At 41.9% G+C, this 19589-nt stretch overlaps 1 protein-coding gene across 5 annotated transcripts in view; it reads right to left on the bottom strand.

Annotated features, from left to right (window-relative positions):
• The window catches only part of arb2a (ARB2 cotranscriptional regulator A), a 529674-nt gene that overhangs the window by 431682 nt on the left and 78403 nt on the right, over positions 1 to 19589 (bottom strand). For all 5 annotated transcript variants that reach the window (XM_080189122.1, XM_080189121.1, XM_080189123.1 and 2 more), the window contains exons 5-6: positions 14594 to 14659; positions 9899 to 10090 (exon numbers count right to left, since the gene is read on the bottom strand). In XM_080189122.1, the coding sequence (XP_080045248.1) occupies positions 9899 to 10090; positions 14594 to 14659 (258 nt within the window). The remainder of the gene's footprint in view (positions 1 to 9898; positions 10091 to 14593; positions 14660 to 19589) is intronic.

Raw genomic sequence — 19589 nt, 5'->3', positions numbered from 1 at the left:
CCAACAGGACTTCGGGTGGGGGCTGGTTCGGCATTATCAGGGTTAGTGGGCTGGGGTTCATGGCTGGGCCCGAACATGGTCACGGGGCCAGCGATAGGCCGTGGGGGGAGGAGCGGCTCACAAGCTTGGCGATGCAGGAGTCACAGGGCTGGCCAGTGATCAAGCTGGCCAGTGGTTGGGCGGCCAGCAGACAGTGGCCACCGCGCATGCACCGATCTCAGTACACTGGCCCATTCAGTGCAATGTTGCCAGTTTCTCCAGCAGGAATAAGCCCTGCCCACTGATTTACAGTATGATTCACGCTAGTGCACTCTGCAACACACAGTGTGGGAGATTCGTTTTGAAACTCCCACTGAAAAAACAGCGTGATTTACTCCAGTTTTCACACTAATTCAGTACTTATTTTTTGGGAGAATGCCCAAGAAGAGGTTAGATATAGCTCTTGGGGTGACGGGTATCAAAGGATATGGGGGGGGGAGGTAGGTAGGTAGACAGAATCAGGCTATTGAGTTGGATGATCAACCATGATCATAATGAATAGCGGAGCAGGTTCAAAGGATCAAATAATCTACTCCTGCTCCATTTTCTACGTTTCTATGCATTAGATAAGTATACCTCCAGACCTTTTATTTCTACTAAAGGTGCTCTCAATTACCATTTTTAGTAGCCCATGGACCGCACTTATGGTTCTTTCCCACCAAAGGATATAACAAACCTTGTTGTGTTATAATATCCATCCCGAAGAGTGGCACATGAAGCAACCCTAAAAATGATGAACCTTATATCTTCTGGATCACCCAAGGCTGGAAACTGGAGTGTACATTTCTCTGAATTTAATTTCTTGAATGTTTTATTTGCCCTCAGAACTTCCTCAACTATAGCATGTTTCATCATAGTACTGAATTCCAGTGCATCATGCCTGACTTCAGGTTTCATCTGAATGCACAACCAGTTCAAATGTTCATCAAATTTCTTACTTGGGTTGTTTCTTTCTTGGATGCAAGACGCAACTTTTGTGAGAACTGGCCTGATTTACTGGAATTTAATTAACATTTTTTTAAGTAAGGTTGTTGATTCAAGGTCAGTCCCGACTTATGCGGCGTAATGGCTAACCCTATATATTTAAATGCCCCCAAAGCCTGATTTCCAACCTTAAGTTCCTTTATATTACCTATCATCCATTGCTCAAATTCTGCAGAACATACCAATAGCAAATCATGAACATACTTTAAAAAGATGCTTGCTAATGTCTCCTTGTGATACCAACAGAACTGTGCTGGGTCTGCCTTTAGCTGAACACAATCTGTTTTCAGCAGGACAAACTTAATGGAGAAGTACCATACCGTTGACATTTCATTCAACCTATAAACACACTTGCTTAATTTTCAGTTTTCCTTCTATGTTGCCAGATTCTTTTGGCAGTTTCATAAACATTTCCCTTTGAAATTTCACGTTTACAAAAATGCAGCTTTTATATCAATCAACGTATATTCCCAGGAATATGTTGCTAAAAGAGCCAAGAAAATCTTCAAATGAGCTTTTTCTGAAGCAGGGGAGTCCACTCTGACATCTTGATCACCGAGTGTTTCTTCAAACCAATGAGTTACTAGTCTAGCTTTAGTCTTATACATGTCATCAGGGAGTATCTTTTCTGTGCATATCCATCTGTGTAATAAGGCTTTATTGTCTGGTATTTTAGTGGAAACACCAAATTCTTTCCAATTCTTTGTCTGGCATCCTTTATCAATTTATCTTCTAATTTGTTAGTAATCACTAAAACATCTTGATCATCAGGGCTTCTACTTCTAGTAACATTCCCAGCCTGATCTATGGTCTTTGTTCTTGTCAAAGTACAACTCTACTCACCCTATCTCTTTCTGGACTATTGCCACATGATTGCTCTCTCCTACGATCTGAGTCTCTTCCGCAAGTCTGTGATCTTTTCCTCGGGCCATTTTCACTTCCTGGTCCCAGTTCAGAACTCAGCGTTTTTTCTGGTCTTCCACATTTTTACCTCATTTTGCCAATTCGTGGATCTTCCCTCCTATTCCTCACATTGCACATGCAGCCAATGTTTGTATCTGAGAATGGCTTTTCCTATTCTCCCTACAATGGTAGCACCCCTCCATGTACTGCCCTCTACTGGCATTTATATTACTCTAGAGCCAACTTTGGGCAGTTGACCTTTGAATAAATAGTCTTATCCTGCACTTAGAGTCATAGAAGTTTACAAGCGTGGAAACAGGCCCTTCGGCCACCTTTTTTTAAACCCCTAAACTAATCCCAATTGCTTGCATTTGGCCCATATCCCTCTATATCCATCTTACCCACGTATCTGTCTAAATGCCGTTTAAAAGACAAAATTGTACCCGCCTCTATTACTTGTTCCAAACACTCACCACCCTCTGTGAAAAAAATGCCACTCTGGTCACTTTTTTTTAAAATCGCTCCCCTCTCACCTTAAACCTATGCCATCTAGTTTTAGACTCCCCTAGTTTTGGGAAAAGATATTGACTATCTAGCTGATCTATGCCCCTCATTATTTTATAGACTTCTGTAAGATATCCCTTCAGCTCCTGAGAAAAAAGTCCCAGTCTATCCTTATAACGCAAACCATCAAGTCCCGGTAGCATCTTTTCTGCACTGTTTCTAGTTTGATACTTCAGTACCATTTTGTTCATATTCAGTCATCCCTTTATCTGCCAAAATCTGCTCCTCGTAATTGTCCAACTTACAGGTATGTGAAGTACGTGGTGCCTCTTCAGTTTCTATTCTGTAAATGTACAGTCCGTGCCAATTAACCTTGAGGACCTAACAGTTCAATTAACATGTTGCAAAACTGTTGTGCTTCCATCACTGACTATAACTTTACATGGGCCTTTCCATTCTTTTTGCACTTCTCTTTTGTAACATACCATGTCCCCTGAATTAAAATTTATTTCTGATGGTCTCATGCAGTGCTGAAAGGCTCACCGAATTTTTTCTGAAACCTCAGACTTGATAAATGCCTTTTTTCCCGCATGTAGGGTATTCAAGTGGTCAAAAAAAAACTAATTGTAGTCCCTTACAAAACCAGGGGATGATCCCATATCACCAAAGGTATTTTTGGATTTCTCCCATAAACTAATTGATAGGGATTGTAATCCCCAACCATTTGAAGTGAATTATTTGCATGGACTACCCACGCCAGGGCAGAAGTCAGTTTTAGCTCGGTTGGTGGCTAAGATTTTGTGAAGCGTCTCATCAATTACCGCACGATTTCTTTCACAAATCCCATTACTAAAGGGACTTTCCGCTGAGGTGTTCATTACTAGGATGTTCATGTTTTCACACATACTTTTAAACTCATCGCTGGCAAATTCCTCTCCATCGTCAGTTAGGAATTTAGCCAGTGTTCCTAGTCTAATTAGAATCATAGGGTGGAATTCTTGCAAAAAAATTTCTAAGGAAAACTAGAAAAATTCATGCTGTTTTTTTCAGTGGGAGTTCACATTAGAATCTCCCACATTCTGTGCAATGCAGAGGCCACCAGCATGAATATCATTAGATTTCAGGGGCAGGGCCTATTCCTACCCAGGAGGCTGAAATCAGTGGGCTTCTGTGTATACGCAGCAGGCCTGAACCGCCAGTTTGATCACTGGTCCCCCGCAGTACTGCCCCACCTCCCCCACAACCACCCCACGCCCCCCCGCAACTTCCCCACGTCTTGATCATTTATCCTGACCATTAGACACTCCCCCCACCACTACTCACCTGGATCACCCTGTTCTCTAGAATCCCCTACAGACCGGTGCTGGGAGACCCCAGCAGGGCCATGAATCCAACACATCGCCCTTCACGCAATGCTCCCAGCCAGCTGCGCTAAAAAAAGCGCAGTGGGATAGCAGAATCGTGGCCATAAAGTCATAGAAGTTTACAGCATGGTAACAGGCCTTTCTTGTCCATGCCGTTCAGTTTTTAACTACTAACCTAGTCCCAATTGCCTGCATTTGGCTCATATCCCTCTATACCCATCTTACCCATGTAACTGTCTAAATGCTTTTTAAAAGACAAAATTATACCCATCTCTACTACTGCCTCTGGCAGACACCTGTCATTCCAGACACTCACCACCTTCTGAATGAAAAAGTTGCCCCTCTGGTCCCTTTTGTATCTCTCCCCTCTCACCTTAAACCTATGCCCTCAGGTTTTAGACTCTCTTAGCCATTTTTCCATTACCTCCTCCGCAATTACTTTTTGGTCTTTAGAATGCATTAATGTTGATGGACTGCATCTCTTTACCATGTCCATGAAATGTAAGAGAAAAATATTTTTTTCCTTATCCCAAATAGCCCATTGCTACAATTTCATTACAGTCTCTTGTTAATGGAAAACTCGTTATGGGCCGTGATGGTGCCCTTTTGTTTTACATATATTGCATTTCTCATTGATCTCAAAGTTGATCATCCATTACCCCTGCATCCTTCAGTAGAATTTTTAATCCATGACAAAATGGATGGGCAAACTGCCGATGTAGTTTTAAAGACTTTTTTTCTTTAAACTCCTACCTCCTGATGTCATTGACACTTCTTTAGCATTGTGATTAAAAAATGTAAGGTCTTGTTAAAGGGATACAACTATTTCACAAGTTGCGTAAATTCTAAATCTACAGATTTCTCAAAAATAATTGCCTTATTGTATTCTATATCTTATTTCAACTGAATGGCTCATTTAATAATAAAGATATTTTACTGGATGCCACATTTGTGCTGATAATGTGGTTTGTGCCAGCTATTTTACATAGAATCACCACTCAGTTTAGTGAATTTAACATGTTATCATTCCCAAACCTTACTTCAGTCTTTATACTTAAAAGAGTCTAGGTAACACTTTAACCAATCCACCCTAAGTACCTTGAATGCACACCCACTGTCAGAAGCAACACTGAGCAGCAATGATCAAGAGGAATTGCAATTTGAATAGACAAAACTCCTCATGAGTGTAAAGACAAAAGGTTATTGAACAAAGGAAATTCCAAGCACAAATTCTACCCAGAACAGCACATGCAATATCATTCTCATTCTGTACTGCAAGTTACACCTAAGGCACAAATCATTGTTATCCTTCAATGAAGCTTAATAAAATATTACTATACCATATTGAAGTCATATGAACTATTGCCCAACAGCACTATTTACTAAAATTTATTAATAATGATCGACTATCCATCGTCATCTGACAGCATGGTGCTCATGGAATACTATACCAAAAGAAACAATGGTAAGACTGACTGTAGTGTTGGGTTCAAGTTCACTTATAGCTCAGATGAAGCAGGTATCTAATAATTGAACATTAGAAAACATTTCAATGAGCATTAATGCTAAAGCCGCCATTTTTTAATTGGATTTAGGTAAGCATAATAATTGACCCTTGGAAAACAGCCCCTTTTCAATTACAAATTAAACCAATCAAGTAAACAAATACACACAGTCACAGTGGACTTAATTCATATGCAATCAAAAACACAGGATTTAGTAGTGGAACCTACGTAATTCACATGGCATATCTAATATTAGAAAGTAGAAATAAAATTTTCTTATCACACTAAGCTAGAAGGGAGTTGCAAACAATCGCAAAGGTTCATCAAATGCTCAGGAGGATTGGATGGATCTAGATATTTCAGGAAATTAAGCTAAGAAATAGCAAATGCAATTCAACACAGTTAAGCGTCAATTTATGAGATTAGCAAAGGAAAATAAACATTTGAGCTATAGATAAAATGATCTTGTCCACGCGACACAGTTGGAAGAAATTTGCAGATATAGGTGGTGGCATAGTTTATGGCAGTGGTAAATAGATAATTTTGGGCTGAACAATATACAAGATGTTATACTGAGCCAATGCAAGACATAGGCTTTGACCTAATTGGGAGAGTAATGTGCAGTTCTGCTTGTCACATTATTAAAAGACCATTATGACACTGGAAACCAAAGGGCAGTCTGCAATCAGATATCTAATTCAATAGGATGTTACCAAAGTTGAGTTAGCTTGCACTAAAGAATATGAACCAATGTAAGTTATTATTGACATAAGCAAGAACCTTGAGAAACTGCTTAGCATGACTCTGAGAATAACAAGGTGGCATTAACAGGTGGAGAATAACAAGCTGACGAGGGAGCAAGCTATCTTAGATCTGGTGTTATGTAATGAGGCAGGTAGAATTAGGGACCTTGTTGTGAGGGATCCTCTTGGGAAGAGTGATCATTGTATGGTTGAGTTTTTGAAGCAGATGGAGGATGAGAAAGTAGGGTCCCGGACCTGTGTCCTCTGTTTGAACAGGCAAGTGCAAGGTGGTCCACTTTGGTAGGAATAATGGTAGGAAGGACTATTTCTTACGTGGCGAAAAACTGCAGCAGGCGACGGTGCAGAGGGACCTCGGGGTCCTTGTGCATGAGTCGCAAAAACCCAGCCTGCAGGTGCAGCAGGTGGTCAGGAAGGCTAATGGGATGCTGGCCTTCATAGCGAGGGGGATTGAATATAAAAGTAGGGAGGTCTTGCTGCAGCTGTATAGGGGATTGGTGAGGCCGCAGCTGGAGTACTGTGCACAGTTTTGGTCGCCGCACTTATGCGAGGATATTTTGGCCTTGGAGAGAGTGCAGAGGAGGTTTACGAGGCTGATACCGGAGTTGAGGGGGTTGAGCTATGAGGAAAGGCTGAATAAACTAGGCTTGTACTCGTTAGAGTTTAGAAGAATGAGGGGAGATCTCATCGAGACGTATAAGATGATGAATGGGATGGATAGGACAGAGGTGGAGAGACTCTTCCCGCTCAGAAAGGACAGTAGGACTAGGGGGCACAGCCTCAAGATAAAGGGGGGGCGGTTTAGAATGGAGTTGAGGAGGAACTTCTTCACTCAAAGGGTGGTGAATCTCTGGAATTCTCTGCCCGTTGAGGTGGCGGAGGCTGCCTCGCTTAATATTTTTAAGACGCAGGTTGATGGGTTTTTGATAAGCGAGGGGATTAAGGGTTATGGGGAGAGGGCGGGAATGTGGAACTGAGCCACGACAGGTCAGCCATGATCTTATTGAATGGCGGGGCAGGCTCGAAGGGCTAGATGGCCTACTCCTGCTCCTATTTCTTATGTTCTTATGATAGGATGAGAGAGGAATTGGCAAATGTAGACTGGGGGTGCAGATTGGTCAGTAGGACTGCTGAGGAACAGTGGAGGATCTTTAAGGAGATCTTTCTTGGTGCTCAGCAGAAATTTATTCCGATGGTAAAGGAGGATCATAAGAGAAGGGATAATTAGCCGTGGTTAACGAAGGAAATAAAGGAAAGTATTGAATTAAAAGCTGATGCGTTTAAAGTGGCTAAGAGTAGTGGGCGAGTAGAGGATTGGGAGAGGTTTAAAAATCAACAAAGAATGATGAAGAAGTTGATAGACTATGAAGCTAAACTAGCACTGAATATAAGAAAGGATAGTAAGAGTTTTTATAAATATATAAAGAGGAGGAGGCTGGCTAGGGTGAATGTTGGACCCTTAGAGGATGAGAGGGGGGATTTAGTGGTGGGATTTAGTGGTGGGGGATGAGGAAATGGCTGAGGCCTTAAATAAGTTTTTTGCTTCGGTCTTCACGGAGGAGGATGCAAATAGTTTGCCGGGTATTAAAGATAGAAGGATGGTAGGAGTTGAGGGCCTGAATGCGATCACTGTCACTAGAGGGGTAGTGCTCAATAGACTAGCGGGACTGATGGTGGACAAGTCCCCAGGACCAGATGGAATGCATCCCAGGGTTCTGAAGGAAATGGCAGAGGTGATAGTGGATGTCTTAGTGATTATTTTTCAAACCTCGCTGGATTCCGGGGAAGTGCCGGAAGATTGGAAAACGGCAAATGTTACGCCGCTGTTTAAAAAGGGTAGCAGGCAAAAGGCAGAGAATTATAGGCTGCTCAGTTTAACGTCTGTTGTAGGAAAAATGCTTGAATCCGTCATCAAAGAAGAAATAGCGAGGCGCCTTGAGAAGAATTGTTTGATAGAGCAGACGCAGCACGGATTCGTTAAGGGGAAGTCGTGTCTGACGAATTTATTGGAATTCTGAGGATGTGACTAGCACGGTGGACGGAGGGGAACTGGTGGGTGTGGTGCTTCTCGATTTTCAGAAGGCGTTTGATAAGGTGCCGCACAAAAGGTTGTTACAGAAGGTTAGGGGGCATGGAGTTGGGGGTAAGGTGTTAACATGGATAGAGGATTGGCTATCTAATAGGAGGCAGAGAGTAGGTGTTAAGGGGTGCTATTCGGATTGGCAGTCGGTGACTAGTGGAGTACCGCAGGGATCGGTGCTGGGGCCTCAGCTATTTACCATTTATATAGATGATCTGGAGGAGGGGGCTGTGTGTAGGGTGTCGAAATTTGCTGATGACACAAAGATAAGTGGAAAAGCAAATTGTGCGGAGGGTGTGGAAAGTCTGCAGAGGGATCCAGATAGGCTAAGCGAGTGGGCGAGGACCTGGCAGATGGAATACAATGTTGGCAAGTGTGAGGTTATCCACTTTGGCAGGAATAATAGTAGGAGGGATTACTATTTAAAGGGTGAAAAGCTGCAGCATGCTACGGTGCAGAGGGACCTGGGGGTCCTTGTGCACGAGTCGCAAAAACCCAGTCTACAGGTGAAGCAGGTGATCAGGAAGGCAAATGGGATGCTGGCCTTCATAGCGAGGGGGATTGAATATAAAAGTAGGGAGGTCTTGCTGCAACTGTACAGGGCACTGGTGAGGCCGCAGCTGGAGTACTGTACGCAGTTTTGGTCACCGCACTTGCACAAGGATATTTTGGCCTTGGAGAGAGTGCAGAGGAGGTTCACTAGGCTGATACTGGAGTTGAGGGGGTTGAACTATGAAGAGAGGCTGAATAGACTGGGTCTGTACTCATTGGAGTTTAGAAGGATGAGGGGGGATCTTATTGAGACGTATAAGATGATGAAGGGGATGGATAGGGTAGAGGTTGAGAGGTTCTTCCCACTCAAAGGAAAGCAGGACTAGAGGGCACAGCCTCAAGGAAGGGGGGGGCAGTTTAGAACGGAGTTGAGGAGGAACTTCTTCACTCAAAGGGTGGTGAATCTCTGGGATTCTCTGCCCGTTGAAGTGGTGGAGGCTACCTCGCTAAATATGTTTAAGAGACGGGTAGATAGGTTTTTGGTAAGCAAGGGGATTAAGGGTTATGGGGAGAAAGCGGGAAAGTGGAACTGAGCCACTTCAGATCAGCCATGATCTTATTGAATGGTGGGGCAGGCTCGAGGGGCTAGATGGCCTACTCCTGCTCCTATTTCTTATGTTCTTATGCATGGGATGGAAAAGGAAAGGAGAATGGACAGATTAGAGAAAACCATGTCATGAAGAAGATGCTAAACATTTGGGAGGAGAAGCGATTTGGATCTGATAGAGGCTTAACTTTGAAACGCTGATAATGAGTGGTAAACGGGAAGGTGGCAAAAAAGTAAGAGAAGGGAATGGCCAAACATCATTATGAAGTATTTAGGAGATAGGGTATTATCAAGTTAGCCATCCATCTTCTGACTCAGATATAGTGTTAAATGTATCTTGCCTTGGTTGACAAGGAGACCTGCGTTTTCCTGAAGAATAGCATGAATAAATTGATCACTATACTGAACATGTCAAGTGCAACGCATGTGGCAAATGCTTTTGGAATATCAGGAGCGTACCCGATATGGTCGAACCTCTAGCAATAAGGTGATTGATGGTAACAGTAACTTTAAAGGGTAACTGAAATAGGATTTGTCAAGAAAAACAATTAAGGGTTATAATTAGCAAATCAAGGTATCACAGCATAAACAAAATGATTAAAAATACATTGAAATAAATACATAAAAAGCAGAATCAAGTTTCTGAAAATTAGCCTTACGTCCATAGCCCTTTTAATGAAAGGTATCTGAGTGCCACTGTCAAGGTCTTCATTGATTATCAGTCGTCTGGCCCACTGTCCAACCCGGACAACTCCACTACCATGAATCAGAACCATCAACTTGTCAGGGTTGGTTATGGCATCTTCACTCATATAGATGAAGCTTTTTGGTTCACGTTCTGTAGCATCCACCTGAATTTAATACAAGCAAATGGGGTTTTGAAAATCATGCTGGAGTGCATCAAAATGATAAATATAAAGACTCACAAAAAGGTTACAGAATAGAAGGAGGCCAGTCGACCCACTATATTTGTACCAACCCACTGCAAGAACAATTCAACTTGTCCCACTCCATCTTTTCCTCCTAGCCTGCAGGTTTGTTCATTTCCGATAATTATTAATTCTCCTTTGAAGGCCATAACTGAATCGGCCTCCTTCACACTCAGGTGCTGCATTCTGGATCCTGACCACTTGTTGCATGAGAGAATTTGGCCGGAATTCCCATTGTCAGCACTAGGACCAGAGAATCCCACCACTAGCAAATAATGCACCACCTCCCGCCAAAGGAAACACATGGCTAGGAGGCCAGAGAATCTCATCTATAGTCATTCATGCAGCCATTACTTCTTTTTGCCAATCACTTTAAATCAGTTTTGTCTGATGTTATTCCTTCCACGAATGAGAATACTTTCTCCCTTTCCATTCCAAATAGCCCTCTCATGATTTGAACACCTCCAATACATGTCCTCTCGACCTTCCCTTCTCCAAAGTTAGCGCCAGCCTCTTCAATCTATCCATGTAACTGTTCCTTATCCCTAGAAACATTCTTGTGAAACTTTTCTGAAAATGACTCATTTATCCCGATTTTCTGTTTCCTGTTAGTTAGCCAATGCTCTATCCATGAAGATGTGCTTTATGCCAAATAATAATTTCCACTGGCTGCAATCCTGGATTGAACTTTTTAAAAACAGACTTTTTTAGAACACAGACTAAAATGACTTGAACTCACAGCCCAAGATGGCTAGCCCAAATTTACATTACTATAAATTGTACATTCCAATTAATTGGAGTGGAGTCAGTCTGTCTACAAAACCTAAAGACAACTCTAGAGAAATATGAAGAACTCACATCACCTAACTAATTAGCAAGGTATCTATGGCAATAAGGCGGCATGGACAAGTTAGGTCAAAGGGCCTATTTCCATGCTGTAAATCTCTATGACTCTATAACTCAACTGTCAGAGACAGGCCTCAAGACTAATCAATTGGGTAATGGGACTCTGGCTAAATTAGCTTCTAGACATGAGTTAATCAAGTCTCCTTTGGAATACACAAAAAATGTATTTTTTTACTCCCCCTGGCAGTTGTAAAAGAAAAGTCACATGACAATCCAATCCTTCTTTATTTTAAGCATACGTTTTTTCAGTGGAATTGAAAATAAGTAGCTTAGGGAGAAGACCGAAGCAGAATTCCTCCAGCCCCAATATTTTCCAGCCCAATATTAAGCTTTGAGCCTTATTTGTTGGCTGTGATCATCCAGGGACTTCTTAAAAGAATCCAATCCAACCTTATCCTCTCCCAAAGAACAATCCATTTATCGATTGAAAGCAACAAGACCATCAAATTCAGCCTGAAGCCAGCTAACTAGACTATTTAAATTTTTAGATTTTTATGGACTCTAATTTGGCTCATTTATCCTTCCAAACTCTGATCTGTATTTGTGTGTATGTGAACTTCAGGTGTGGAGTATGCATGTGTGCGCGCATGTGTGTATGTGAGTGTGCAAAAGTCAATGCATAACCTCCTTATTAAAACTTAAGAAAACATGTTCTATTGGTTTCTTGTGATCATAATGCTGGTTTATGAACCCACTGCACTCAAATGAAGAGAGGGCAAAAAGGGGAGGCATTCAATCCCTCATCTGATGTAACGACACTAATATATCACCCATAACACCATGAGCTCTTAACTTGTGTAGTTACCTTTATGTGAGTATTTTTGGAAATCCAAATAAAGAACATGTAACAGTTCTCCTTTATCCACACTTCGTGTCACATCTTCAAAGAACTCTAATAAATTTGTCAAATGCTGTTGTCTTTTTCAAAATTCATTCAAAGGATGTGGTTTTATTGCCCAACCCTAATTGTCCCTGAGAAGATGGTGGTGGTGAGCTGCCTTTCTGAGTCACTGTAATACACCCACAGTGCTGTTAGGCAGTTCCAGGATTTTGATAGAGTGACAGTGAAGGAATGGCAATATATATTCATGTCAGGATAGTGAATGGCTTGGATGGGATCATACAGGTGATTGTTCTCCAGTGTGTATGTTGCCCTTGTCCTTCTAGCTGGAAGTTATGGGTTTGGAAAGTGTGTCTCAAGAGGCTTGGTGAATTCTTGCAATGTAACTGAAATTGTGTGTCATGATGGAGGGAGTGAATGTTTGTAGATGGGTACCAATCATGCAGGCTACTTTGTCCTGGATGGTGTCAAGCTTCTTGGGTGTTGTAGAAGCTGCACGCCTTCAGACAAGTAGACAGAATTCCATCATACTCCTGACTTGTGCTTTGTAGATTATGGACAGGCTTTGGACAGTCAGAAGGCAAGTTACTCACCACAAGATTCCTAGCCTCTTACCTGCTCTTATAGCCATAGTTTATTTATTATGGCTAATTCAGTTCAGTTACTAGTCAATGGTAACACGCAGAAGGTTGATAGTGAGAGAATTCAGTGATAATAATGCCACTGAATGTCAAGGTGCAATGGTTAGATTCACTCTTGGAAATTGACATTGCCTGGCACTTGTGTTACTTGTCACTTGTCACTTAGCAGTCCAAGATTGAATATTGCCCAGGTCTTGCTACATTTGGTCATGGATTACTTCAGTATCTGATGAGTTATAAATGGCGCTGAACATTTATGCAATCATCAGTGAACATCCCTACTTCTGAACTCATCTTAGAGGCAAAGCCATTGATAAAGCAGCTGAAGATGGGTGGGACTATGACTCTACCCTGAGGAAGTCCTATAGTGATGTCCTGAACAGCAATGATTGACCTCCAACAACCACAACCATCTTCCTTTGTGTTAAATTTAACTCCAAATCGGTACAGAGTTTGCCCTCTGATGTCCACTGATTCCAGTTTTGCTACGGCTCCTTGGTGTTACATCTGGTTAAGTGTAGCCTTGATGTCAAGGGCAAATCACTCTCACCTCACCTCTGGAGTTCAGCTCTTTTGCCCATGTTTGAACCAAAGCTGCAATAAAATCAGATGCTGAGAAGTCCTGGCAGAACTCAAACTGGGCATTTGTGCGCAAGTGCTATCTGATAGCACTGTTGATGAATGACCCCTTTCATCACTTTATGATGATCAAGCATACACTGATGAGATGGTAATTAGCTGCGTCCAATTTGGCCTGCTTTTGGTGGACAGAACATAACTGGGAAACTTTCCACATTGATGAGTAGATGCCAGTATTGCAGCATTACTGGAACAGCTTGGCTAAGGTCGTGGCAAGATCTAGAGCACGTCTTTAGTACGATTGAGTAGCTTTTTTGCGATAACCATCACCTTCAGCAGTTTCTTGATATTTCGCGGAGTGAATCAAACTGGCAGAAAATTGGCATCTGTGATGTTGGAGCTCTCTAGAGGAGGCCAACAGAAAATATCCACTCAGCACTACTGGCTGAACACTGTTGTAAACACTTCAGCCTCATCTTTTGCACTGATGTGCTGGGCTCCCTTCAGTTGGCGATATTTGAGGAGGCTCTTCCTCCAGTGAGCTGTTTAGTTATCTACCATCATTCATGACTGGATGTAGCAAGACTGCAAGGCTTAGGTCTGATCCATTGGTTGTGGAATCACTTATCTCTGTTTATTACTTGCTGCTTTGCCATTTGGCACACTAAAGTATTGACTTTGACTGGCTGTATTTTAAATGTCCTGCTGCTTTTTCCTGAATAACGGATTCTATCATTTTGCCATAGACAGATGTTAAGCTAACTAGCCTATATGTTCCTGCTTTCTATTTCTCTCCTTTCCTGAAGAGAAGAGTTACATTTGCATTTTCCAATCTGCTGGGATCTTTCCAAAAACTGGAAATTTTGGAACATTAAAATAAATACAACCACTAACTCTGCATTTGAGACCCTGGGATGTAGGCTGTTCAGTCAATGGGGCTTGTCAGCCTTTAGTCCCATTAGTTAAGAAACCATTAACAGAAATCCACAAGCTAAAACAGCTCTAAGAGTAATTTGTTTTAAACCAAATGATATATGATTTTTTTTGGGAGGATTCCACACAAAAAAAGAGGAAATGAGTTCCATGAACCTGCTAAACCTGACAGGGTTAGCAGTGGCGGTCACAAGCAGACACATTACTGTAGAATGCGTTCCCCACCACCCATCCTCCCTCAGTAAGTTAAGTCCCAAAATGCTTTTCTTTGTCTTTATTGTCAACAATCAAGTCTGCTGATGATGACAGGAAATAAAGGATGCACATTCAGAATGAGATTTTACAACTGGTGGCCTGACAGACCAGCTAACAAAAATGGGATTATACTGAGACAAGCTTCTTAAATGTTAACATTTCTCAAATGAATGGCTCACCAACAATGTTGGAAATTTTATTTGTATGTAGCAACTGAATTAACGTGCACGAATAACTGAATTAACGTGCATGTGCACAAGTTTAACTTACCGGGAGGTGAACCTTCTTCAAATGACATTCATTTTCTAAAAGTTCATAAACAAAGTGGGTGATAATCTGCAAAGATAAAATTTTATCCAAGAATTATACATACATTATTCATACTCAAAACGATCTGCATAAGGAGAACTCTTAATTATCCAGGTTTGCCTCATCCCTGCTTTTGATCAGGGTTAGCAACACTTATCTTTACTGTTCAGATCCTGTTGGAAAGATCAGCTGATTTGTTGGATCAATGCTCTCTATACACCTGCTCTGAATTCCAACTATTATGAATCCAAATTGTTGACCAAAAATACTCCCTTAAGAGGTCTCCTAACTATAGAGCGGTGCTCTAAAAGCAGCACGCACTTATCTCCTGCAATCTTATTGACAGCTTCCACAACGCTAATTCCAGCAAAATCAATACTGAGCCAAGGTTTTTTAGTAAGCATCGGTGATGGCGAGCAGAGTGCAAGTTATATTCAACACACTTGACTCATTGGCACTGGAGAACATTTAAAAAGGCAAGATCCGTATCTGCAGTTGTACAATAGTGATCTCAGTGGAGACTGCCAATGAGATCACTGGAGATGAATACGTGCAGTCTTTGGCAATTATCTCTATGAGCAGGAACCTATAGGCTGGAGCATTTGTTGGCTGTCTTTTAGGTCTGAGGTGGAAATGACAGCTTAAGTTGTGAGCAGATGCACAAGTACATTTGAGCCCACAGATCAGTTGTTCCAGCACCACCTGCTCCTACCAGCAGTGGAAGAGGGAAGAAGTGTAGCTTGTGAGAACTAATGGAGAGATCTGAAAATAATAATAGAATATACTGGAAATGGGGCCAGCAATTAATTCTAGATCTCCACTAATTTCCATTATCTGCTGGGAATCCCCTCCATTACAGTGGATAACTGAGATCACACTGCACTACATTTTAAAAAATGTGTACAGAATCATTGACTATTGTTTCATTCTTTATGTAATTTAAAACACATTCCCTATATAACATACATTATCAGCCTGCATCAAATGTAATATAGGAATCAGTTCTATTCACTGAGAATCCATTAATTGGGTTCTTTCAGTCTGAGGCATTCAATTATACTGTAGCAAATAGTTTTACTGCTGAATTTGTTTAAACTGAAATTGTTAACGCTGAGTACCAAGGTACAGAATATTAACAGATTTCTAAGTACATGTGAAATTGACATGCTGGTCTAACAACAACTTGCAGTTAATTAGCATCCACTTTTGCCTCTATGAAATAACAAATGTAGTCAACTTCCAAGGTACTTCAGGGGAAAAAATTGATGTTCAACAGTAGTAAAAGAATAAGGTTAGGAGACCAATGGCAGGTAGGTTTTGTCAAGGCTTTGCAAGGTAGGAAGAGAGGAGCAAGCAGGTAAAATTTTTAAAAATAAAAGAGGGACTTGCAATAATATAGCACCTTTCATGACCTTAGTCTATACCAAGCACTTTATAACCAATGGAGGAGTTTTGAACTGCAATCACTGTTGTAACTCAGAAATAGAAATTTCTAGATCTCGGCACAAAATAATTGAAATCTTTGCTACTGAAGCAAAAGAAGATTGTAGAGGAGGTTAATTTAGAAGAACAAAGGATGTGCACTAGTGTATAAGATTACAGAAGGTTAAAGAAACAGCAGTGGATAAAACCATACACCACCACTTTGCAGGCCACTAATGCTGCTCAAGCAGTTGTAAATGTGGGCCATACAATTCATTCCATATAATCACAGTTATAAAGGTTTTGAGTTTATTGTGAAACTATATTGACATGGAGAATTTCCTTGCGTCTTCTCCCATATTAGCCACAGTAACTTCAGCTGAAATCTCAATTATATGAAGAAACAAGGGTTTGAACACAAGTTTTAGGGTTGTGATTACTGTGATTCCAACCCCACTCCAAGTCAAAGCCTATTAGCTAACACAATTTGCAAAGAGGTGACCAATTAGTGGCCCAACAGCACGTCTTCTGTCCAATTCAGAATAGCAGATGCAGTGAGGAGGGGGGATTGGACATGAGGGGCCTGATTTAAAAGACAAACAGGAATGAAGCTCCCTCAACATTCAGTTTCCTCCTCACCAACATATAAACTCTAGTGGCCTATCGCAGCTTTATAAAAGGAACTGCTAACGGAGGCAGATTTTCTTAACCAACTTATGTCTGTGGAGGCACAAGTCATCCTTCATTAAATAATACTGTGCATCTGTTTAGAGAAAAGAACAAAAATGAAGCTGACATTGTGTTTGAGAAGGAGTGTTGATTTATTGTCACATGAATTGGGGTACAGTGAAAAGTATTGTTTCTTGCGAGCTGTTGCTAACAAAATATACAGTTCATGGAGCACTTAGGGGAGAAGGAAAGGATAGAGTGCAGAACATAGTGTTGCAGTTACCGATAGGGTAACTGTAATGATAGGATAGTGCTGTGACATATTGGAAGGGATAATTATAGTGAGAGAGGAAATATTTAGCATGCTTGAAATGGGATCAATTACCAGGTTCAGATGAGATGTATCTCAAACTGTTAAGGGAAACAAAAGAAAAAAATTTGAGGTTATCAGCAAAATTTTTCAATCTTTTCTTTTTATAATAGACATGGTGATAGAAAAGTGGAAGACGGCTAAAGTTGCAGAGCTGTTTAAAAAGGAAGAAAGGAATGACACTAGTACATACAGCTCACCACGCTAATCTCAATGGTGGATAAAGTTCTGAGAGACAGTATAAATCATCAGCTAGAGGCGTGTGGATTAATCAAGTTCAGTCAGCATGGATATGGTACAGGAAGGTCATGTCCGACTAACTTGATTGCATTCTTTGAGAAAGGAACAAAGATAGTTACAATAATTTCACCGAGGCCAGTCTTCTGGCACTGCACCATTTTTTAAACAAAGAAAGGCCATGTTTGTGACTTATAGCAACACAAGTCCTAAGCTCTGGGGCTACAATACTCAAGTCCTGGTTCAGAGTTCGTCTCTCGTTGAGCACTCTCCTGTTGGTTCAATAGCAAAACTCATATTACAAAAAACCCGCAGGGAGATGTATTGATGATGCCCCATATCCTTTTTGGCCACGATAACAATGGTCAATGAGGATAGTGCATTTGATATCGTCTACATGGATTTTGGCAAGGTTGATCAATAAGTTGGAATCACTGGGTGCTATTCTGGCTGTTGGTGACTAGTGGAGTGCCGCAGGGATCGGTGCTGGGGCCTCAACTGTTTACCATTTACACAGATGATCTGGAGGACGGGGCTGAGTGTAGGGTATGAAATTTGCTGATGACATGAAGGTGAGTGGAAAAGCAAATTGCGTGGAAGGTGGGGAAAGTCTGCAGAGAGATCTAGATAGGCTGAGTGAGTGGGCAAGGACCTGGCAGATGGCGTATAACATTAGCAGATGTGAGGTTATCCAATTCGGTAGAAATAATAGTAGGAGGGATTATTATTTAAAGGGTGAAAAGCTGCAGCATGCTACAGTGCAGAGGGACCTGGGAGTCCTTGTGCACGAATCGCAAAAACCCAGTCTGGTGTAGCAGGTGATCAAGAAGGCGAATGGAATGTTGGCCTTCATAACGAGGGGGATAGAATATAAAAGCAAGGAGGTCTTGCTGCAACTGTACAGGGCACTGGTGAGGCCGCAACTGGAGTACAGTGTGCAGTTTTGGTCGCCGCATTTGCGAAAGGATATATTGGCTTTGGAACATAAGAAATAGGAGCAGGAGTAGGCCATCTAGCCCTTTGAACCTGCCCCGCCATTCAATAAGATCATGGCTGATCTGAAGTGGATCAGTTCCACTTTCCCGCTTTCTCCCCATAATCCTTAATTCCTCTGTCTATCAGAAACATATCTACCCGTGACTTAAATATATTTAGCGAGGTAGCCTCCACCACTTCAACGGGCAGAGAATTCCAGAGATTCACCACGCTTTGACTGAAGAAGTTTCTCCGCAACTCTGATCTAAACCCCCCCCCACACAAATCTTGAGGCTGTGTCCTCTAGTCCTGCTATCCTTTCTAAGCGGGAAGAATCTCTCTACCTCTAACCTATCCATCCCTTTCATTATCTTATACGTCTCTATAAGGTCCCCCCCTCCCCCCTCATCCTTCTAAACTCCGAGTACAGACCCAGTCTATTTAGTCTCTCTTCATAGGCCAATCCCCTCATCTCCAGCATCAGCCTAGTGAACCCCCTCTGCACTCCCTCCAAGGCCAATATATCCTTCCGCAAGTGCGGCAACCAAAACTGCACACGGTACTCCAGCTGCGGCCTCACCAGTACCCTGTACAGTTGCAGCAACACCTCCCTACTTTTATATTCTATCCCCCTCGCTATAAAGGCCAACATTCCATTCGCCTTCTTGATCACCTGCTGCACCTGCAGTCTGGGTTTTTGCAACTCGTGCACAAGGACCCCCAGGTCCCTCTGCACCGTAGCGTGCTGCAGCTTTTCGCCTTTTAAATAATAATCCCTCCTACTATTATTTCTGCCAAAGTGGATAACCTCACACTTGCTAACATTATACTCCATCTGCCAGGTCCTCGCCCACTCGCTCAGCCTATCCAGATCTCTCTGCAGACTTTCCACACCTTCCGCACAATTTGCTTTCCCACTCATCTTTGTGTCATCAGCAAATTTCGTCACCCTATACTCAGTCCCCTCCTCCAGATCATCTATATAAATGGTAAATAGTTGAGGTAAATAGTTGGAGGGAGTGCAGAGAAGGTTTACTAGGCTGATACCAGAGATGAGGGGGCTAGTCTATGGAGGAGAGATTGAATAGACTGGGTCTGTACTCGGAGTTTAGAAGGCTGAGGGGGGATGTTATAGAGACATATAAGATAATGAAGGGGCTAGATAGGCTAGAGGTAGAGATTCTTCCTGCTTAGAAAGGATAACAGAACTAGAGGGCATGGCCTCAAAATAAGGGGGGAGCAGTTTAGATCGGAGTTGAGGAGGAACTTTTCCACTGAAAGGGT

This window comes from Carcharhinus amblyrhynchos, chromosome 5 (assembly GCF_965287045.1).
Source record: "Carcharhinus amblyrhynchos chromosome 5, sCarAmb.v2.hapA, whole genome shotgun sequence".
Classification (NCBI taxonomy): domain Eukaryota; kingdom Metazoa; phylum Chordata; class Chondrichthyes; order Carcharhiniformes; family Carcharhinidae; genus Carcharhinus; species Carcharhinus amblyrhynchos.
The sequence above is the reverse complement of the archived record's forward strand: the minus strand, read 5'-3'. Positions and strand labels throughout refer to the sequence as shown.